The sequence below is a fragment of the Gopherus flavomarginatus genome, chromosome 14 (genome assembly GCF_025201925.1).
Source record: "Gopherus flavomarginatus isolate rGopFla2 chromosome 14, rGopFla2.mat.asm, whole genome shotgun sequence".
Classification (NCBI taxonomy): domain Eukaryota; kingdom Metazoa; phylum Chordata; order Testudines; family Testudinidae; genus Gopherus; species Gopherus flavomarginatus.
In genome coordinates, this window is record NC_066630.1 from 42923307 (window position 1) to 42947342 (window position 24036).

Sequence of the window (24036 nt, forward strand, 5' to 3'; positions counted from 1 at the left end):
TAGGGCTTGTCTACACTACTGTGCAGGGTTGCTCTAAGATACACAACTTCAGCTAAGTGAATAGCGTAGCTGACATCGATGTACTTAGATCTACTTACCATGGTGTCTTCACTGCATTAAGTCGACAGCTAACGCTCTCCTGTCAACTCCGCTTGCGCTTCTTGTTCTAGTGGTGTACTGGAGTCAACGGGAGAGCACTCAGCGGTCGATTTATTGCGTCTATACTATACTACCATTTTGAGCCAAGGAACTCACCTCCAGAGAAGACCAAACATTGCGTACTGGGAGCTGCAACCTCCATGAAAGATGAGGTCACACTGAGAACTCTGGAAATTTTGGACACTCCTAGCTAAACCCAAGTGATCCACAGGTGAAGATTTAGAGTTAAATGGCCAGCACCTTCCTACTGCAAATCTGAACTTAGAAAGTCTAAATGACATGGTGTGTAGTGGTACAGAAACTGGCTCCATGGTCTCTTGCTGAGCGTCAGCCCAACCCATATTGGCACAGAAAATATTACAGCTTGTGGAAAGTGTTGTTTTCTGTCTCTTCAAAATAGTCAGAGGTTGCTACAGGAAGTATGTTTCAAATGCTGTAGCTAGCCAGAGAGCAAAGAAAATCAACTGATACTTACATGGTTGCAGTCTGAAGAGATTTCATTGTCCGGCTGAAAGAAAAAGAAAGAAAGGCGTTTTAGTCCAGATCTAACATGAACTGGTTAACGTATGTGAAAGGTTGAGGATGTTAAATCTTCAAAATACTGCAAAAAATTAAGGATACAAATTTGCATTTTCAAAACATTTTAAGATTTCTTCTTACCATGAAAGTTATTTCACAAAAGCCAGTAATTAGGAAGCTTTAAAAGCTACATAACAAGAATGCTGCTGCATAAATGCCATTAAGACTTCACTGACAAAGAAAACACCACCGCATAATTGTCCCAGTTTTAGTGAGACGTGATACTGTTCAGCAATTTTCCAAGCACAGTTTCACGTTACAGTTTTTAAGTTGCACAGTAAGAGCAGTATTCATGTAGCTCCCACATAGCCAGGTCTCACGTGCTTCTCCTGATGTGTACTCCGTTACCCACGTGTTATAAAGCCAAGAACGCAGAACACTTCTGAAAAAGCACAAGTAGACCCGATGGGACAGATGCTGACGGACTATAACCACCCAAATTCAAAGAGAAAGAGAAGATATGGCTGCCTTACTTCAGTGTCACTGTTCTGCACTTGGCAGGCAGTGTCCCATATTTCAGCTCTGGAAGGATGAGAAGTCTGGACCAACAGGTAAAGTTGGAATTCATTCCTTCACCAAGAGGAATGAACAGATTCTGATGTTCTGGTGTCATATGGATTAGATTTAATGTGTGTATATACTGGATTCCATAATCCATAAAGATGAAAATACTGCCCAAGCCCCATAGAAATTCAAGTGATAAGTTTACTAACAAACAGACCAGACCAGTCTAATTCTAACATATTCGGCAGGAGACCTGGGCTAAAGGGAAACATTTATCCAGGATGAATCAGTAGCTCAGGATGCAAGACCAACTTCTCCTCATTTCAACATTTATCTTTCTCTCTATATAGAGAGATAAAAGGGTTTGGCAGGTACAGAAGTGGATGGGAGTAGTGTCTTGATACCACAGTCACTGGCACCTGAGAAAGACTATTAACTTCTCGAAGAGCCAAGTTTCTTCCATAATGGTGCAGTGAAGACAGAAAGAATGCACATGATCAGCATCTACTTCAATATCATTTTGTAGATCTGATGTGCAGTGCTTGGTACCAGAGACTTCAGCTCAGCTCTAACAGGTCACAGACCTCAAGACCTCATTTTGGGATCCATTTTACCACTTTCACTTAAAATGAACCTGTCATTTGTTTCCTTTCCTCATCGCAGGTGCCAATTCATTTAACACCATTAAAAGCTGTAAGTTTTTTTAAAAATTGCAAGTGTGGGCTGGATGCTCAAAACACACAAGTCTCCTATCCTCAAGTCAGCACCCTATCAGTATTTCAGTGGGCTAGGAGTTTCCCCATTCAGGTTGGGCAGGTCTCCTAAGCGAGACCAATTCCAGTGTCACCTGTCTACTGAGAAAGGAAGGGCATGAATATGACACCTACTGTCACCCACTTATCTCTGCTCCCATAGGAAAATGACCCCATGATCAAGGGATAACATTTTATAACTCCACTGGAGCCCAACACTACTACTTCTCATACTTACGTCCACATTATCTATTTGCTCTTTCACAGCCATAGGTCTCTGAAACAAGTCTCCAAAAACTCCAATTGTCACGAGCCAACAACAATTTTTCAAGTAATTCTTGCATGTCAATTAAATATGGAAAGTTAGGATGTAGTCCATGAGGTTTCAGTAACTTACTATAACAGCTTTTTAAATATGGAGACATGCATGCACCCAATACTGCTTCAGAGCAAGAATGAATGACAGCAGCTCAAGTTAAAATGGGAAGTTTCTTCTAAACTTCCCAACTCCTTTCTTATAGCAGTTACTTGTGACCTCTAAATACTTTCCACTTATTTGGTGCACAGGCAAAGGGTAGATTTTTACCTCTCCAGCTCTAACCCAAATAAGAAATACAAGTGGCACTTGAAGGTTTAGCATTTAATTTAGATGGCTCTCCCAGTATCATTACAAGAAAACTATTTCCCAGCTTTTTGATAACCTGAAGATTGGACTGTCAGCTTTGTTAAAAAAGATATAAGAGCCAGTTCACAATTTCCTCATATTGCAGCGCGCATGTTCCAAAATGAAATATTAAAACACAAATGTCAAATTTACAGTATTTTAAAAGTTACATCTGCTTCTAACCACTAAATGTCTGTGATTTACAACAGATTAAGTTTCCACCTCTCTACTCTCATCTTAATCATTCAGCAACGGTTGGAACCAAAATAGATCAGTTTCAGACTGAACTAATTGAAAAGCAAGAGCCAGAATGCCCTCAATTAAACCTGCCATCAAATCTGTTAGACAGGGACAGAGTTTTTTCACAGAAGGATGGAGGCTAGCACTGTAGTTTCCCTAAGGTGGGCAGCGCTGATCTAATGAGTCTGGTAAGCAAAAGGATTTGCAAGGATGAGAGTGCAAACCCAGAAATCTTCCCAGTTGATTTGGTTATTTGTTTTTATGACAATACCAAGTGACCTTCAATCTCACCAGTTTAGGTTCAAATCTGCATAGGGTTAGAGCTTAGTTCCTGTGGGATAGTATATCTACAAGTGCTATAGGCTCTGGACACTCACCTGAGAGCGTTAGACAACTTTTTATTAAAAACATTCATCACTTAAAAAATGAAAATGTGGCTTTCCTAATACTTTGCGGTGAGTCTTCTGCTGTGTTAAACAGAAACATGCTTTCACTGGGAAGGACAGGATGGGTCATGTGGTCTTAGGTGCCGCATTATTTACAGTAACATTCTCCTGTCGAGATGTAGGTTCAGGTCCAATTCTGGGCTGTTTGTCCTAATTCTTGAGAGGGGTGAACTATACTATTTTCATTGTGTAGGAATATTTAACTGCATGCAACCTGACTGAAAGAGCACAACGGCTCCTAAGGGCCCCCAGGCACATTCAAGGCCAATTCACTCATAAGTGGCAATAGCTTAAACTAGGGAAGGCTGTGATGAGCTATAAACCAGGGTTTGAAGGATTCACACACTAATGGTAAGGGGGAAAACATGATGAGTGTGGGGGACTCAGTCATCACCTTCTGCAGAATTTAAATACTGTATCAACTAGAAATCTAGTCTTTTAAAAACAGAAGTTACTGATGGGATGAGGTAGTGTCTGATCCCAAATCTCCCTGCCAATTTGTTTACTGTCGCATTTCTCTACCTTCATAAAGATTCTTCTCTCCTTTTGCTATGTGAGAGATCCATATGGACAGGTAAAACACACATAGTGACACACTCAAAGCAAGCATACAAAAGGAAAATAATTCTCTAATCTTTTTATATAGTCTTAAGCATAGTAAAATAATTAGCTCTTATGGCTACAAAATAAGCCTTCTAAATGTAACCCATGGCAGTGCTGCCTTCCTAAGTCTGAAGAGCGATCACTTCAGTGGCTCTACATCTACACATGGTTTCCTAAGCAGCAGCCCAGTAAAATGAAAGACTACTATACATAGAGCCCTGCATGGATACAAAATTTGTATCTGCAGCTGGTCAAAAATAGTCTATGGATATAAAGCAGATATCCACAGATTTGCAGGGTTCTAACTACACAGAACCCTATGGGCAGCAAGCAGCAGCAAAAGAGTCAATCACAACAGTTTCATGGTGCTATTTATGAAAACTCTGGGCAACAGCAGAAGCAGGCATGGGAGAAACTACCCAAACGACTGCGGTCTTGAGATCCCTGGATGAAAAAGGAATAGAGTAGTGGCGACACAGACCTTCTGCAGTAATCAAGAGGCTCTAGGGAAAGTAGAAGGGATAGAAAGGAGGAACTTTTAAGTAACGAGAGAGGGGTGGAGACTCAAATTCACCTGACACCTCCTAACCAGACTATTAAAATATGGAACACTTAATCAAAATTAAGGGGTAGCACTGATAGGACTTCTACTTCTTAGCAGCTTTAAAAAGCATGGATGGCTGACCCTTGCACACTCAGCAACACTTGACAGCATATGTGATTTACAGCATAAGGTACTATCCTGATTCAAATTAAAGAAAAGCAATACCTCAGAGTGACCACCTCCCACATTATATAGACACAAAATAAAGTCAATGTTTTGCTTCCATGCTGCATTACAAATAATAAAAACCCATGCTGAATTAGATTCACAGATTCTAAGGTCATAAGAAACCAATGTGATCATGTAGTCTGACTTCCTGCTTAACAGGGCATAGAACTTCCCCCAAATAAGTGTGTTTGAACTAAAGTATATTTTTTAGAAGAATATCCAATCTTGATTCAAAAAACAGAACTAAGGAGTCACGGCTCTAATTTTAGATTTCGGACCTAGTGTCACCATGCTACCTCCCAGCAAAGCTATTACTCCTGAGGAAATTCTGTGCCAAAAAATTAAAAATTCTCAGCACGATATTTTGAAATTCTGCAAATTTTATTTGTCAATAAATAAATGTAGAGGCTCCAACATGGCAGCAGGGAGCACAGGCTACTGGCTGCATGGAGGTGAGAGATCACCCAGCAGTTCTCCCTCCTCCCCTGCCAACACGAACTGGGCAGTGAGGCTGCACCAGCCCCTGACCCTACGCAAGGGCCGGGCCTGCCCCAGAAAGACCCCTCCCACATCAAGTGCTGGCAGGCAGGCTCAGCCCAGCAGGATCCAAGTGTGGAGGGGCTTAGTGTGGGTGTGATCCATGTGTGGAGTGAAAGGGTTCTGGGTGGGGCAAGCTGAGGACGAGTGGCTTAGTGGCAAGTCTGGGTGATCTGGATGCACAGGGGCTTGTTGTGGGGTTCTGGGTGGGGGTCCAGCTAAAGGTGGTTGGGGGGAAATTCAAGTGCAGGGGCTCAGCAGGTGGTGGGGTTTGGGTACAAGGGTGGGGGACCAGGTGCAGCTGGCATTCAGTGGGGTGGCAGTCTGAGTGCAGGAAGTCTCATCAGTGTGATCCAGGTGCAGGGGGTCTCATCAGGGTGGGTGGGTTTGGGTGTGGGGGGTTCTGGGTGAAGGCACCTGGGAGAGGGAGGTGGTTCTGGGTGCAGCTGCCTGGGGTGGGTTCAGATGCATGGGGGTTAGGTGGACAGGGGAGCAGGAAGCTGTGGTGGTGTGGAGCTTCCTGCAGCCAGGGAGGTTTCCGGGGGTGGTTCTGACCTGGACCAGGCCACTCCTTGCAGAGGAAGAGGAAATCATGTCTTCCTCCACCCCCAGCCCAGATGGAACTAGCAGCTGAGCCCAAGCACAGGGCCGAAGCCACCCGTCAGGGCATCCCCAGCTCCCTCATTCCCCGCCATGGCGATTTACCTCTCCGCTGGCTGCTCTGGACACCCAAAACAATAGCTGGGGAGGGGCATGTGACTGCTCTTGTGGCTTCCCTTTGCTTCCCTGTCAGAAAGTCATTTTTCTGCAGGGAAGCAAAGAAATCTGCAGGGACATGAATTCTCTGCAAGTGCAGTGGTGCAGAATTCCCCCTGGAGTAATCTATATCATGAACTATCAAATGTCATGCAATTTCTTCTAAAGATAGACCGTGAATAGTTTGTTCTATGGTACACAAACTTGGTTACGTATACTGCTACCCCACAATTTGCAAGATACACAGAGCCCTCCCTAAGACATATATACAAAATTTCATCCTTCGTCTTTGGGATTCAGCATTATCTGAAAATGATCCACAGCCAGATGTGGGACTAGACAACCACCAATTGTGGGTAGAGTCTGAGGACATGGGGAGATCTAAGATTCTCTTAACCACAGTTGGCTGAGCTTCCTCTCCTCCTTTGTTCGCTTCTGGTTTTTATGCTACTGGGAAGGGATAGGATCTCAGTCAGTTTCACAAATACCACCACTCTCACATTCAAGATCTCTGCTTTGAGGATGAGAAAGTGTTGATGGAGCATTATCTCCACTGGAGAAGAGTTTGTTGCATTTGTCACATTGACATACTTTTTATGAAGTAGTAACTAAAAGTATTGCAGCTGGCACTGACGATGGTTACATTTCAAGTGCTGGAGAACTCTGTTTTTGTTTCAGACTTAGATTTATATTTAATACCCCCTTCGAATCTCTCCACTGGCTTCCTTCTCTCTCTCATCAGGTTCAGGTTTGTCGTCACCCTTCTGGGCTCTGCATCCCTGTTCTCTCACTATTTATCCAGCCTTGTATCTGGCAGAACGGGGACAAAAAGCAACACACTGATATCATCTTTGTTATCCAAGTCATTCAATTCTCCCACATATGGAATGCACCTTACAAATGGATTGCCCTTTTCAAGCTAGTAAGCCAGGTCACTCCCATCTCATGCCTGTCCCTCAAGAACCATGTGACATGAAGCCTACAAGAAATTCCCCAGGAAAAAATGCTAGGATGCAGGGAAGCTGGAAACAGTGTATGTAAGCAAAAAAAAGCTTGGTACTACCAACACATGCAGATATCAATCCATCAATGCTTATGTGGTACAGCCCCTTTTCTAGATTTCATTCATTTTATAATCTGAAAGATAAACTCTTCAGGGCAAACATATGTGGAAAGCATGTACCATACTCTGAGAATTACAGCAATCTAAATACATATATAGTAAAATGATACACCAAGGTAACTGAAGTCTCCTTTATACGGTCTATAGTTCCACATTTAGTAAAAGACAGGAAACAAATCTTGCGTTGTAATTTATCAGTAGGAAGCCCCTACTTGATAATTAGTGTTTTAAAAGCAAATCTGTTTGGAGGACTCACACTGCATATTATATTTGCTTAAATGTCAATGAAAAGATCACACACACCTAAGACAGTCAGCACCCCCCAACCCCAACTCCCTTGATGCTCTGGCTGTTTCATTTTTCTCACTAAGCAAAGGGAACAACCTAAAAAAAGGCAAGCAGGGCTGAAAGTCATTTAAATCAATTGGAACAACTGTTTCTACTTGAGCAGGTGTGCCCTGGCCAAGAATGCCTAGCTGATGCACTATAAATTATGTCCAAATGTCTGAGCATGAACTGCCACCCAAACATGTATGCAACTCTGTACATTTACAGTGAAGGGTTAAAATGTCAAAGAGAACCAGAAGCAATTTTTAGTCTTAGAAATAGGTTTTTTTGGTTTGTTTTTTTTACTTGTGTGAGACACTACTTCCAATACAAAGCCATCTCATAACTCCTGTATTCTGCAACAAAACATGTTTCTCTGTGTTCCAAAAAATTGGGATTCCACAACCATCTCTACTGACCCTGGCAAACCTTTCCCCTCCCTTCTTCTAAGTTACTGATCTTTTCAGACATGAAAACAGCAGACACATTGTTCAGAAAAGACACTAAAATGAGATGCAGTGACATCAAACTGGGAAGCCAAAAACCAAACAATATTAATACAAGAATATATTGAAGGTTTGCTTTTACAGAAGCCAGAGAAAGTCAGTTAAGGATGAAGATGGTTTGACCTGTGTTGCTGCTCCCAGGAGCTACAGTAAATAGAATGAAAGGTGCTCCATGGTTTGAATGATCCACAGTATCTGAGCAGAAAGAGCAATCCTAGGGCTGAATCCTAGGGCTAGTTCTCCTTGTTTCTGTCACTGTCCGGTTAAGAGTAGAAATCACGCGGAGGGACCTTGTTACACGTATAAATACCAAACAACCAGCTGCTTTGAATAAATGCTTAAAGTGCAATTTCAGTTTAAGGATGACTAAGCACAAGGGCTCCAGGTTATTTCACTTAATTACTACAAATCAAGCACATTCAGTCAACATAAGTCCACATCCCCTTCTCAAACCCTGCTAATTCTGCAAAGTCATCCTGAGAGCTGAGTCCCAGGCAGGGTTTACAGGTCTGTGCCTCACTACCAGTAATAGAGATTTGGCAACCCAAGTGAAAGTAGTAACTTTTAGTTAATCTTGTTGATATAGAAGCAAGAATACAGCTGCAGAGCCAACAGGAGGACAATATAGTAACTTTGTCCATACTCAGACTCTGGACTCAAACACACAGAAATATGATTAGCTAGCGGACACTCATTTTACAGAGTAGAACCACATTAAGGATTTTTGCAGATGCTCTTTCCATGTTTGTCCAACAGTCCCGTTACGGAAATGTAATGCTGATAGAGGCCATCAACATTCTTTCTAGAGGCTGAATCTCAATAATCCACAACTCTTTAGACAGGACGGATCTAGACTGTTCTCAGTGGTCCCTGATGACAGAACAAGGAGTAATGGTCTCAAGTTGCAGTGGAGGAGATTTAGGTTGTATATTAGGAAAAACTTTTTCACTCAGAGTGGTGAAGCACTGGAACGGGTTACCTAAGGAGGTGGTGGAATCTCCTTCCTTAGAGGTTTTTAAGGTCAGGCTTGACAAAGCCCTGGCTGGGTGATTTAGTCGGGGAATTGGTCCTGCTTTGAGCAGGGAGTTGGACTAGATGACCTCCTGAGGCCTCTTCCAACCTTGAAAATCTATGATTTTTATAATCTAAATGTATTTGGAAGATTCTGCTGAGGCAAGAAGATGAGCAGTCACTAAGCTCTAAGGTGTAGAAAACTAGTCCAAGGAAGAGTATGAGGCTTCTACACAAAGGAGATAAGTTGGCACACTGAAGGTTTCTGCCTCTGATAAGTCAGAATAGGTAAGAAAAATTAGAACAGTGCAACTCAGCAGCTGCCATGGAGAAAACATTGAAAGGCAGAGGCACAGGCTTTGGTATGGGGAAGAGGAACATTAGTATCATTCCTTGTCTGCAACCTAAATCATCCTCTCAGAAGAACTGAGGTTACTGCGAGTGCACGCTTGTCAGCTACCTCAGATTGAAAGGGCGAGAGTCTGCAGACAAGAAGTTGCATGGCAGAAACTGTAAGAAGCCAGTGGAGCTACAGCTTGCTTTTCATTCAGATCTGATCAACAAGGCAGTGAGTATACACAGGTCTGAAATGACGTTAGCAGCTGAAAGATGTATCAGACTAAGCCTGGACGTTGCTGGATCCAGTCACTGCAAAACGCATCCTTCCTTCCCTGACTGTGTAGGTCCAGGAAAAAAAGCAAAACCCTGGTCTAAAATAAATTAGGGTGCAGAGATATTCATTTCATAGTTTATCTACATTTACTCTCAGAACAACAACAGACATTTATAAATCAAGAATCTATTCACTGCAATGTTCTACCTAGGTACTTATATGGTCCCACAAACTCCATAGCATCTGAGTGCAGGAGAAGCAATCAGACTAATACAGGGCTCTCTCTACTGTGTTTGTGAGATACACAAGTGGGTGTGTAGTGCATGCAAGCCAAGTTAAAAAATGATTTGTATATTTAGATGTGAAAGTGGCAAGCTACATGGTCATGCTCCTATGAAAGTTTTATTTCCTACACTCACAGATCTCTCCTACTGGTTGATGGTGTAATTTATTCCAATATTCTGAGCAGATGAAGCGACCTTTTGTCGCAATGACTTATTGGGCATCCAATGACAGCAAGAAGACCCCAAAGCTGCAGACAGGCAGTATGGATGCCCAGGCCAGCTGGGAGTGACAGAGGAGGAATGTTCTCTGAAGTGCAGCCTTTCTGCATGCATTATTCCAATCTTGCCTGTGTTCAGTTTTAACTAGCAAATAGCTCAGAGTGCTGGTTTTGGCTAGGCACTGAGAAAGGTAAGAGCCAGAGTTGCATGTGTGACAAACGAAATGTCATCTGGTGTCATCTGCATTCAACTCATTATGTCTCACCATCTCCCCCAATAGCTTCATATAGACACTGAACAACATGAGAAGACAGCCTCACAGGCTACTGCAAGTGAGAGGGCCTTTGGAGCTGGAGGAACAGTTGCCCAGCCCACACTGACCCTTTGAGTTAGGTCTATGCGAAAGAACCTAGCCATTTCAGGATATTTCTGTTCACCCTGCAGGTCCCTAGGGTGAGGTGAGAGTATTTGGTGATCTAGGGTATCCAATGCCACAGAAAAGTTCATAGAATCATAGGGTCTGAAGGGACCTCAGGAGGTCATATAGTCCCCACCCCCTGTTCAAAGCAGGACCAATCCCCAGATTTTAGCCCCAGATCTCTAAATGGTCCCCTCAAGGATTGAACTCACAACTCTGGGTTTAGCAGGCCAGTGCTCAAACCACTGAGCTATCCCTCCCCCCGAACACTCCTCCCTAAGAAAACTTATGACATTTTAGTCACCTGTCAAGAAAAGTGACTCACTCCATATGAGTGGGCAAGCAGAATTTTGCAGGGCTAATTTAGGCCATGAAAATGGAAAAATTAGGTACTGAGCTTAGCTGCATTTCAGGGAACTCCTACACTGTACAATTTAATGGCCTAAAATGGATCCACCTCTTGTAACAGTGCTCACGAACTCTCCTGGCTGTCTAGGAGGATAACCCGTTCAGAATACCTCCCCTACAAAAAGCAAGCAAGCCATCTTTGTTCTTTAAAGGGAAATTCCAGTTTAATATCAGAGAAACTACTAGGTATTTACACAACAATTCACAGGTCAATGCAATTGTAGTGAACGTGATCAGATCTTGGACCTCTGTACATTCACTGTGGGATCAGTGACAAAAAGTACTGCTAGACCAAGTGATTTAAAAGATACCTGGAACTCTCAGGGTTTGAAGGATGTCTAAGGCAAGAAAAATTATTCCACACTGATTTAGAGCAATCATTTTAGCTGTAGTCAGTGACGTCTCAAAGATACTGCCGGTGAGCAGCACAGCGGGAAGAAAATTGGAAGGAAGCCCAGCAGTAAAAATAGCAAGACATTAATGGCTGACTTGAGTCGAGCTCCCTCCTCTACTTCCAACTTGCACTGGCATTCCATGCTGGCAAGTTTCTGCTCCTTAAAAACTAGGATTCTGGTTCCCTCCGCACCCTCTCCCAGCCCATGCTCTAATTAGGCTGGATAAAAATATATTTTTCATTAAAAATGGATTTTTTTGCTTTGCCAGTTTTTTTTTATTTCAAACAAGTATGTTTATTTTTTTAAATAAACCTATTTAAAATTAAATTTGAAATTGATGAACTAAGTTAAGGCCTGAACAATCTACTTAAAATCATTTATATCCAAAAACTAAGCAGTGTGTGTTTACTACCAAGTTTTAAGAAAATTAAACCATTAAACTCATAGACGACACTGGCTAAGTACCTGGAGTTAAAGAGTTTGTTGAAGTGCTAAACCAGCTTAGACAACATGAGCATCTTCAACCGGTTTAGCGTAAACACTTCAACATTTCAGTGTAAACTAGTTCAGTTCAATGTTCATTCAAAGTTAAGAAATCAATTGGGAGTTGAAAAAGCAGGAAAGCTTGTTTTCTTCTTCCAATCTAGGAATAAAACTAGGTATGAAAGGATGAGATCTACTAGTTTTAAAATCTTGAAAGATGTGATGACCAGAAACAAATCAACTCAATTTATTAACTACCAGTAACACTTCCTTTGTTTAATAAATTGGTTTGAAATGCAAAACATGTTTTGATAATTTTTGTATGTATCCAGCACTTAAGGTAGTTTAAGATCACCACAAATCATGAGTAAAAAGTTAATCTGGTAAAGAAGAAATGCATCTTTCATAGTTTATCAACATAAAAATGTAAAAACTAATAATAAGAATAAATGTAAATTAAGCTATATAACTACTTAAATAAAGGTGTATAGATAAAGGCCCAGATCCTCAAAGTCCTGTGATTTCAATGCAAGTTTGAACCTTAAATACCTCTGAGAATCTGAGCCAGAGTGTACCCTCCTGGTTAGCAAAAAGAAGAACTAAATTTAGTCTAAAGGCTATTTTTAGATGCAAATCAACATGTTTTAATGGTTACTAACTAATAAACTTTTTGTTGTTTTTTTTTAATAAAAACAAAGTACAAATGCAAAACGCAATTAAAACTAATGATTTAAATCAAGGTTTCCAGCTTGCTGACTTAAATCATGATTAAAATTGGTGATTTAAATTGCTTTGATTTAAATCAAACCTTCCCATCCCTAGCTTTAAATAAGGCAGGTTTTCCACAGGTCTGACAGCATTCCAGTCTGGCTACTCAAAGAGCCATCTGCCCTCAAGTGTCATCAAGCGGGCAAGTCCAGGCCTTCCGCCTTTAAATTTCAGAAAGTGCATATGGAGCCGCCAACCATGACTTGAAAACTTATCTATTCACCCTCAAATTTGAAAGCCAACCCTACCCAGACTGGGTTTATACTTTTGGAATTCTGGTTTCAAAAGTGGATTCACTGGGGAATATTGGTAATACCCACATTTCACTGTGAAGGACTCAGAACTGTGGACACGGATATAGTAAAAGCAGCAAAGAGTCCGTGGCACCTTATAGACTAACAGACGTATTGGAACATGAGCTTTCGTGGGTGAATACCTACTTCATCGGAAGCATGTCAGATATAGTAGAATAGGAGGTGTCATGGTTAAAACATGGTTAAAAAAGTTCCTGGCTCCCCCAACTGCTTAAGACTCCAAAGTTTAGAAGGATTAGAACTTGTTTATAAAAAGAAAACAGTAACAACTGAGGCATTTCCCCCTGAGGGTTTGTTTGTTGGTTTAAACTAAGTTACCTCCACTTAGTCTTAATACATCCATTCAACAATACTTCAGAACTGATAGGTAGCTGTTGCTTGGGCTTCCCCAGCTGTTGGCATCTCAATGTGTGAGGTAAGGAAAGGTGAGTATGAAGGATTCAAGGGGTCAGCAAACTTTCAGAAGTGATGTGCCGAGTCTTCATTTATTCACTCTGATTTAAAATTTCGCGTGGCCAGTAATACACTTTAACGTTTTTAGAAGGTCTCTTTCTATAAGTCTATAATATAGAACTAAACTATTGTTGTATGTAAAGTAAATAAGGTTTTGAAAATGTTTAAGAAGCTTCATTTAAAATTAAATTAAAATGCAGAGCCCCCCGGAACGGTACCCAGGCAGTGTGAGTGCCACTGAAAATAAGCTTGTGTGCCACCTTTGGCACACGTGCCATAGGTTGCCTACCCCTGGATTAGACTGACAAATGAAATCACCACCACAGGAGGCCCTGAATCAATGGCAAGCAGAAGCTATGTCCATTCCAAAGGACCCCCTCCCCCCCCCCAATTAAAAGGGGAAGAGGAGGGATTTTCTTGTTAAGTGGACAGGTAATCATCTAAGCTTGATTTTTTTTATTTTATTTTATTTACTTGTTTTTTGGAGTGGCCCTGAAGTCTGTCACAGCCCTCAAATTTGTACTGTACCAATGACATCATTTTGGTTTAATATACCACACAGCTTCTGTCTCCTTTGAAACTTTGTGAATAGTTGATCCAGACTGCCTGGCTTGTTCCAATATTATGCGCTGGTCTATTGAATTTGCTACTGAATTCATTACTGCACTACATTTACAAACTCCTATAAGCGGATGCTCTCTAGGATGTTGTAGATTTTCTAGAGCAGTGGTGGCCAACCTTAGCCTGAGAAGGAGCCAGAATTTACCAATGTACATTGCCAAAGAGCCACAGTAATACGTCAGCAGCGCCCCATCAGCACCTCGCCTCCCCCTCCCTCTCCACACCTCCTGATCAGCTGTTTCATGGCATGCAGGAGGCTGGGGGGGAGGGGAGAGAAACGAGAACACATCAGGCTCAGGGGAGGGTGCGTGAAGGGGTGGAGTGGAGGCAGAGCCTGTGGGAAAGCCAGGGGCTGAGCTTCGAGCGCCCCCCAGCACACTGGAAAGTTGGCGACTGTGGTTCCAGCCCCGGAGTTGGTGCCTATACAAGGAGCTGCATATCCATGTCTGAAGAGTCGCATGTGGCTCCAAAGCCACAAGTTGGTGACTCCTGTTCTAGAGCAACTGAGGAAGGACTGGATCATAAGAGAAACAGCATTTCAGCCCAAGCATCCAATTATAAAAACCGATGTTAAAGGGGTGCTTCTGTGAATTCCCTGGAATTAAATTTAAACTTCTCTCTAAAGACAAATTTATTTGGCATAAGCTTTTGTGGGCTAAAACCCACTTAATCAGACACATGCAGTGGAAAACACATGAAAAAATGGGGGTTGACATACCAACTCTAATGAGACTAATCAATTAAGGTGGGCTATTATTAGCAGAAGAAAAAATAATTTTTGTAGTGATAATCAGGATGGCCCATTTCCAACAGTTGACAATAAAGTGTGAGTAACCATAGGGGAAAAATTAGCCTGGGGAAATAGTTTTTAGTTTGTGTAATGAATCATCCACTCCCAGTCTTTAGTCAAGCCTAATTCAATGGTATCTAGTTTGCATATTAATTCCAGTTCTACAGTTTCTTGTTGGAGTCTGTTTTTGAAGTTTTTTGTTGAAGCATTGCACCTTTGAGGTCTGTAATTGAGTGTCCAGGGAGGTTGAAGTGTTCTCTCACTGGTTTTTGAATGTTGCAATTCTTGACATCTGATTTGTGTCCATTTATTCTTTTGCGTAGAGACTGTCCGGTTTGGCCAATGTACATGGCAGAAGGGCATCGCTGGCACATGATGGCATATATCACACTGGCAGATATGCAGGTGAATGAGCCACTGATGGTGTGGCTGATGTGATTAGGTCCTATGATGGTGTCCCCTGAACAGATATGTGAACAGAGTTAGCAACGGGCTATGTCGCAAGGATAGATTCCTGGGTTAGTGTTTTTGTTGTGTGGTTGCTGGTATTTGCTTTAGGGTGGGGGGCTGTCTGTAAGCGAGGACTGGCCTGTCTCCCAAGATCTGAGAGAGTGAGGGATCGTCCTTTAAGATAGGTTGTGGATCCCTGATGATGAGCTGGAGAGGATTCAGTTGGGGGCTGAAGGTGACGGCTAGTGGCGTTCTGTTACTTTCTTTGTTGGGCCTGTCCTGGAGTAGGTGCCTTCTGGGTACTCTTCTGGCTCTGTCAATCTGTTACTCACTTCAGCAGGTGGGTATTGTAGTTTTAAGAGTGCTTGATACAGATCTTGTAGGTATTTGTGTCTGTCTGAGGGATTGGAGAAAATGTGATTGTATCTTAGAGCTTGGCTGTAGATAATGGATTGTGTGATGTGGTCTGGATGAAAACTGGAGGCATGTAGGCAAGTGTAGCGGTCAGTAGGTTTCTGGTATAGGGTGTTGTTTATGTGACCATCGCTTATTAGCACTGTAGTGTCCAGGAAGTGGATCTCTTGTGTGGACTGGTCCCAGGCTGAGGCTGATGGTGCGAGGGAAATTGTTGAAATCATGGTGGAATTCTTCAAGAGCTTCTTTTCCAGGGATCCAGATGATGAAGATGTCATCAATGTAGTGCAAGTAGAGTAGGGACATTAGAACGCTTCCTCAGCTCTTGTCCCTTAAGTCAGCCATAAAAACGATGGCATACTGTGGGGCCATGCGAGTACCGATAGCAGTGCCAGTGACTTGAAGATATACATTGTCCCCAAATGTGAAATAGTTGTGGGTAAGGACAAAGTCACAAAGTTCAGCCACGACATTGCCATGACATTATTGGGGATACTGTTCCTGACGGCTTGTAGTCCATCTTTGTATGGAATGTTGGTTTAGAGGGTTTCTACATCCATACTGGCCAAGATGGTGTTTTCAGAAAGATTACTAATGGATTGTAGTTTCCTCAAGAAGTCAGTGGTGTCTCGAACATAGCTAGGAGTGATGGTAGCGTAAGGCCTGAGGAGAGAGTCTCCACAGCCAGACAATCCTGCTGTCAGGGTGCCAATGCCTGAGATGATGGGGCGTCCAGGATTTCCAGGTTTATGGATTTTAGGTAGCAGATAGAATACCGCTGGTCAGGGTTCTAGGGGTATGTCTGTGCACATTTGTTCCTGTGCTTTTTCACGGAGATTCTTGAGCAGATGGTTTAGTTTGTTTCTTTTGGTAACCCTCAGTGGGATCAGAGAGTAATGACCTGTAGAATGTGGTGTTAGAGAGATGCCTAGCAGCCTCTCCTTCATATTCCGACCTATTCATAATGACCACAGCACCTCCTTTGTCACCTTTTTTATTATGAGGTCAGTTGTTCCTGAGGCTGTGGATGGCGTTATGTTCTGAAGTTATGGGGCAAGTGATGCTGCTTTTCCTCAATTTCAGCCTGTGCACATCGGTGGAAGCACTATGTAGAAGTCCAGTCTGTTGTTTTGACCTTCAGGAAGAGTCCACGCAGAATCCTTCTTTTTGTAGTGTTGGTAGGAAGGTTTCTGTGGTTTAGTATGCTGTTCAGAGGTGTCTTGGAAATATTCCTTGAGCTGGAGATGTCGAAAGTAGGATTCTAGGTCACCACATCCGATGAAGTGGGTATTCACCGAGGAAAACTCATGCTCCAATACGTCTGTTAGTCTATAAGGTGCCATAGGACTCTTTGCTGCTTTTATAGGTCATCACAGAACTGTATCATGTTCGTGAGGGTAGAGGGGCAGAAGGAGAGGCCCTGAGATAGGACGGATTCTTCCGCTGGGCTAAGAGTATAGCTGGATAGATTAACAATATTGTCGGGTGCGTTAAGGGAACCACTGTTATGGCCCCTTGTGGCAGAAGCAAAGTGTGTGTTGTAAATGGCTTGTCTAGTTTTTGTGAAGTCCAGCCACAAGGAAGTTTGTGTGGAAGGTTGGTTTTTTTATGAGACTATCCAGTTTTGAGAGCTCATTCTTAATCTTTCCCTGTTTGCTGTATAGGATGTTGATCAGATGGTTTCACAGTTTCTTTGAGAGTGTGTGGCACAATCTCTCAACATAGTCTGTGTGGTATATAGATTGTAATGGATTTTTTACCTTCAGTTCTTTTGGTATGATGTCCATCTGTTTGCATTTGGAAAGGAAAATGATGTCTCCTTGTAGCTGTACGAGTTTTTTCAAACTTGTTAGTTTCTAAGGTGCCACAAATATTCCTCGTTCTTTTTGCTGATACAGACTAACATGGCTATCACTCTGAAACCTGTCTCTAAAGACAGAAATTAGAAATTCTTTAGCTCCACTTCTCCTATAACCCCGTCCGCCCCAAAAACTTCAATTGATGAGCTACATCACTGCAAAACTTGCAATAAGCATGGAGAATTCATAAGCACAATTTGGTTTCATGCTTCTGAACTTGTAATACTTCTGTGCTTAGGGACAGCTGCAGGGGGTTTCAGAGGACGTCTTGATCCCATAGAAAAACAAATCTACCATTACAGAGCCAACTGTATACTAGCAGCGTCAGCTTAAAATACAATATTAGCAACAGCAACCTAAACTGCATTTGCAATTTTATAGTTGCATTCCAGAATACAAAATCAAGTAGAACATGAAGACATGAGAGGGCACTTTATAAGCCCATTCATACACTCCCAGCCCCCATTGGGTTTTGAGGTACAATGCTGTTGGGAGTTTAATGTACCCAATTAAGATTTTTAAACAGCTAGAACAGTGGTTCTCAACCTATTTACCATTGCGGGCGACATATGCAGCTCTGTGTGTTACGTGGGCCACATCCACGCACTATATATATATTACACACACACACACAACCTGTACATCTACATGGGTCGCAGCTGCGTGCTGACTGGGCGGTGGGTTGAGAACCACTGTGCTAGAACTGCAAAGAGTGGTTGTGCACTGTGTGACAAAGTACCGATTTCCAAAAGTAACATCCATTCTAAACAGTCTTCTCTTCCTGTTAATAGGGAATTCCAGGCTGGATGAAAGGGTGATGGCACTATTAAAACTTGTAAAGTTAACCTCAGCTTTTGTATACTAACATTGAAGCTACTGTCTGAAACAAAAGTCAAAATGAAAAATAACGCTGTCACAGTAAAGCTTGTTTGGCCCCATATACAACACGGTATATAGTCTAGTATGTGCAACATGCTCTAGTTAATATTCCTAGGATAACATTCAGCTTTGGTGCCAAACTTCTGGAATCTAATACATGTTACATTAAAACACGTTAAAAGAACATTAAGGTTGCAAAGTCACACACACATGCTATGTTTTTCTCAATCTCTCTCTGCCCCTGCCTTTATTTACTACACTGCATCCAAACCCTGCACTGAACACAACACAAAACACAACTCAGCAAAGTTGTAGTCAATAGCATTGTCTCAAGAGTTGTTTTGGAAAAATAAGATTCTCCCACATACTTCAATCTTGGCCTGTGCCTCCTGCTATTCTAGTCCTTAGCTTGAAGAGCACAGACCACGAAGCAGAATTATGCAGTGGTGATAACTAATATGCAATGACAAATCATTCAAGATGTGGACGTAGGGGTCTAGTGGTGAAAAGCTACCGCACATGGAGTCCCTATAATTGAAGTATTTGGGGAGAAGGAAATTTTACATCATGCCTTTTAACTCATTAGTGGAAATCGATATACTTCACACTGTATGGCTTGTCATTCCTTCCCAATCTTAAATGTGGTGATCTGTTCAGTTCTGTCATATACACAAGATTTAGAATGGTTATATCCTGCAACTGTCCATTAATTTTTTTCCAGGAATCCCAGTAGGACAGGGACAAAATTTCAGAAGTTGCTTACGTGTGAAGGCCAAATACAAAAAAAACAATACAAGCATATAGGGACAAAATTAGAAGGGCCAAGGCACAGAATGAGATGAATCTACCTAGAAACAAAGGGTAACAAGAAAACATTCTACAAACACATTAGAAGCAAGAGGAAGACCAAGGACAGGATAGGCCCATTACTCAATCGGGGGGAAGACAATGACAGAAAATGTAGAAATGGCAGAAGTGCTAAATGCCTTTTTTATTCAGTTTTCACCAAAAATGTTAGTAGTGATAGGACATTTAACAGTGAACACCAGTTAAAGTAAGGTGGGATATGAGGCTAAAACAAGGAAAGACGTTAAAAATTACTTAGGCTATGTCTACACCAGTGACTTTACAGCGGCACAGCTGTACCAATGCATCTCCTAAGATCGCTCGTGTAGCCACTCTATGCCGACAGGAGAGCGCTCTCCCATCGACATAGTAAAATCACCTCATCAAGCGGTGGTAGCTATGTCAGCTCTCCTGCCAACGTCACGTCATGCACACTACCACTTATTCCAGCAAAACTTATGTCAATCAATGCGGTATTTTTTCCAAAACACAAGTTCTGCTGATGTAAGTGACAGTGCAGATGTGGCCTTAGAAAAGTTAGATGTCTTCATGTTGGCAGGGCCTGATGAAATAGATTCCAGAATACTCAAGGAGCTGACTGAGCCTTTGGCGATTACCTTCAAAAACTCATGGAAGATGGGAAAGTCTCCAAAGGACTGGAAGACAGCAAACATACTGCCAATCTATTCAAAGGAGAATAAAGACAACCCAGGGAATTACAGACCAGTCAGTTTAACTTCAGTAACTGGAAAAATAAGCAAATAATCAAGCATCAATTTCCAACACCTAGAAGATAATAAGGTGATAAGTAACAGCCAAAAAGAATTTGTCAAGAACAAATCATGTCAAACCACCTAAGCTTTCTTTGACAGGGTAAAAAGCCTCGTGGATCATGGAGGCAGGGGGAAGATGTGGTATATCTTGACTTTTAGTAAGGCTTTTGATACTGTATTGCACGACTCTCTCAAACAAGCTAGGGAAATACAACCTAAATGGACCTACTAAAAAGTGGGTTCATAACTGGTTGGACAACCATTCTCAGAGAGTAATCATCAGTAAGGCTACGTTTTTGTCAGGGATATTTTTAGTAAAAGTCAGGGATAGGTCACAGGAAAAACAAAAATTCAAGGCAGCCCATGACCTGTCCCTTTCACTAAAAATATCCCTGACAAAAGGGATAGGTGGGTTCAGCAGCCACTGCTGCTGGAGCTCCCGGGTCCCCCATCAATGCAGTGTATGGGAGCTCCGGAGTTCCCTTGCCCACGGCAGCTGGGCCACTTTGCTCGCCACGACTGGCCAGCTACAGGGTCCCCCCCACCAGGTTGGGGGCTGGGAACTGTGAGGGCAGAGCTGGCTGGGAGCTCCAGAAAATGTCACGGGCAGAAAATGTCACGGATTCCGTGACATAATCGTAGACTTAGTTATCAGTGGCTCACAGTCTAACTGGAAGTGCATATTGAGGAGTGTTTCACAGGGATCAGTTCTGAATCTGGTTCTGTTCAATATCTTCATCACTGATTTAGATAACTGCATAGAGAGTACACTTATAACATCTGCAGATGATATCAAGCTGGGAGGGGTTGCAAGTGCTTTGGAGGACAGGATTAAAATTCAAAATGATCTAGACAAACTGGAGAAATGGTCTGAAGTAAACAGGATAAAATTCAGTCAATAAGAACAAATGCAAAGTACTCCACGTAAAAAGGAACAATCAGTTGCAAACTCACAAAACGTGAGATGGCTGCCTAGGAAGGAGTACTGAAGAAAGGGATCCAGCGGTGGGGGGGAGGTCTTAGTGGATCACAAACTAAATGAGTGAACAGTGTAACACTGTTGCAAAAAAGAAGTGCAAATATTCTGGGATGTATTAGCAGGGGTGTTGTAAGAAAGACACCAGAAGTAATTCTTCCACTCTTCTCTATGCTGATAGGCCACCACTGCAGTATTGTGTCCAGTCTTGGGCACTACATTTCAGAAAAGATGAGGACAAATTGGAGAAAGTCCAAAGGAGAGCAACAATAACTAAAGGTCTGAAAACACGACCTCTGAGGAAAGATTGAAAAAATGGTCCAGAGAAGAGAAAACTGAGGGGAAACATGATTAAGAATTTTCAAGTACATAAAAGGGTGTTGTAACAAGGAAGAAGAAGAAGAATTATTCCTAACCTCTGAGGACAACACAAGAAGCAATGGGCTAAAATTGAAGCAAGGGAAGTTTAGGTCAGACATTTGGAAAAACTTCCTGTCAGAGTAGTTAAGCAATGGAATAAATTGCCCAGGAAAGTTGTGGAATCTCTGATGGAGGTTTTTCTGAACAGGTTAGACAAACACCTGTCAGGAAGTATCTAGTTATTACTTAATCCTGCCTTGAGGGTAGGGGACTGAACTTGAAGACCTACTGGAGTCCCTTCCAGTCCTACACTTCTATGATTCTATGAAATGTTTGAATTAAAATTCAGTTTCCTTATTGCCAGAAACATCCATTACTTTTTTCCTCGCCACTTAGTCTATACTTGGTTCAGTTCTGGGAAAGTGACAGCATTGCTTTTACTGCTACAAAAATCCATGTAATAGTTTAAAGTCTAATTGCTAAAGTGGGAAGAATTTAATAATGGCACTTTATTCTTAAAGAAACAAATATTAAAATGAGAACACTGCTTAATGGAAGTACCTTATCAGCCCTGCTGTTTCTGATGGTTATTTCCAGCTATAATGGTCTTTGAATAAAATGGATTGCTTCCAATGGGATTTGCAACACCTTAGCTAAAAGGGATAAACAGTGAAAATAGGATATTTTATAAGGAGAGTTCCTACCCTGTAAACTCATAAGCTTGTATTTGTTACAAGTTAATCTTTAAAGCAAAGGCTGTTTGATCTAGTGCAGGGGTTCTCAAACATCACTGCACCATGACCCCCATCTGACAACAAAAATTATGACACAGCCCCAAGAAGGGGGACTGAAGCCTGAACCTGCCCAAGCCTTGCCATCCAAGGCGGAGGGGCAAAGCCCAAAGGCTTCAGCCCCTAGTGAGGGACTTGTAACCCAAGCGTCACCATGCAGGGCTGAAGCTGAAGCCTGAGCCCCGCTGCCCAGGGCTTCAACCCCGGATGGTGGTGCTTGGGCTTCGGCTTCGACCCTGGGCGGTGGGGCTCGGGCTTCGGCTTCAACCCTGGGCCCCAGCAAGCCTAATGCCAGCCCTAGCGACCCCATTAAAACAGGGTCACAACACACTTTGGGGTTCCCGACCCACAGTTTGAGAACCGCTGGTCTAGTGCTAATAACTAGAGGACTGACAGTTGAGTCATCTATACTCAGGACTCAACCAATGGTTCCACTGATCTTGTCTCCATAAGATTTCCAGACATTCTTCCCCACGTGCTCTAACAGCAGGGGAGAATTTCAGAAAATGCTCAGCATAGATACAGCCTCCTGAACATAGAATAGTGAAGAAACTTGGCCTTTTAGCTTGGACACTCAAATATTCCCACATTAAACGGCAACCTGAAGGAATGTCATGCTAAGTTTAATTCCCATGTTAAAGGAAATGAATCCAGGGACTTTACATGAGTGAGCAGAATAAGTGTGCTGACTTTTCTAGGTTCCAGTGGTATGTTAACTGACTCATCTGAAAGCAGCCACTTAAAATGGATATTCAAATACAAGATAGCTAGCTGAGCCTGTCTGGTTGTGGGTGGAGGATTGGTTCTAGCATTAGCAAGTCTCTGGGTGGCAGAGGCCCAAAGAAGTCTGATACTGGGATGAAAAGGTCTGAGAACAATGGTTTCTTTGCCCAGAAATGCATCATCATCATGATGACACTCTTTCTCATTTTTGAATGGTCCTGGGGAGCACTGGAAAGGCATGTCACAAAGACCTGTTTGCTAGCTTTGAGACAGATCTGCTGCCAACTTTGATCCCAGGACCTGGCATTTGGAGGGTTGCCAGAATGCTTTATTGTTCTTTCCAGAGGCAATGAATAGAATCATAGAATATCAGGGTTGGAAGGGACCTCAAGAGGTCATCTAGTCCAAACCAGGACCAATTCCCAACTAAATCATCCCAGCCAGGGCTTTGTCAAGACTGACCTTAAAAACTTCTAAGGAAGGAGATTCCACCACCTCCCTAGGGAACCCATTCCAATGCTTCACAACCCTCCTAGTGAAATAGTGTTTCCTAATATCCAACTAAAACCTCCCTCACTGCAACTTGAGACCATTGCTCCTTGTTCTGTCATCAGCTATCACTGAGAACTGTCTAGATCCATCCTCTTTGGAACCTCCTTTCAGATAGTGGAAAACAGCTATCAAATCCCCCCTCATTCTCCTCTTCTGCAGACTAAACAATCCCAGTTCCCTCAGCAACTCCTCATAATTCATGTGCTCCAGCCCCCTAATCATTTTTGTTGCCCTCCACTGGACTCTTTCCAATTTTTCCACATCCTTCTTGTAATGTGGGGCCCAAAACTGGACACAGTACTCCAGATGAGGCCTCACCAATGTTGAATAGAGGGGAATAATCACTTCGTTCAATCTGCTGGCAATGCCCCTACTTATACAGCCCAAAATGCCGTTAACCTTCTTGGCAACAAGGGCACACTGTTGACTCATATTCAGCTTCTCATTCTAGGTCCTTTTCTGCAGAACTGCTGCCTAGGGCATGGGATCTTCCGTCCTAACTGCAGGATTTTGCACTTGTCCTTGTTGAACCTCATCAGGTTTCTTTTGGCCCAATCCTCCAATTTGTCTAGGTTCCTCTGTATCCTACCTCTATCCTCCAGCGTATCTACCACTCCTCCCAGTTTAGTGTCATCTGCAATACACAGTGTAATATTTGCCATCAAAGA

The 24036-nt window shown here is 42.4% G+C and overlaps 1 protein-coding gene across 1 annotated transcript in view; it reads right to left on the bottom strand.

The window, feature by feature from the left end:
* Positions 1–24036, bottom strand: part of GLG1 (golgi glycoprotein 1) — a 191291-nt gene that overhangs the window by 83790 nt on the left and 83465 nt on the right. Inside the window, exon 2 of the mRNA XM_050922334.1 lies at positions 635–667. Coding sequence (XP_050778291.1) covers positions 635–667 — 33 coding nt within the window. The remainder of the gene's footprint in view (positions 1–634; positions 668–24036) is intronic.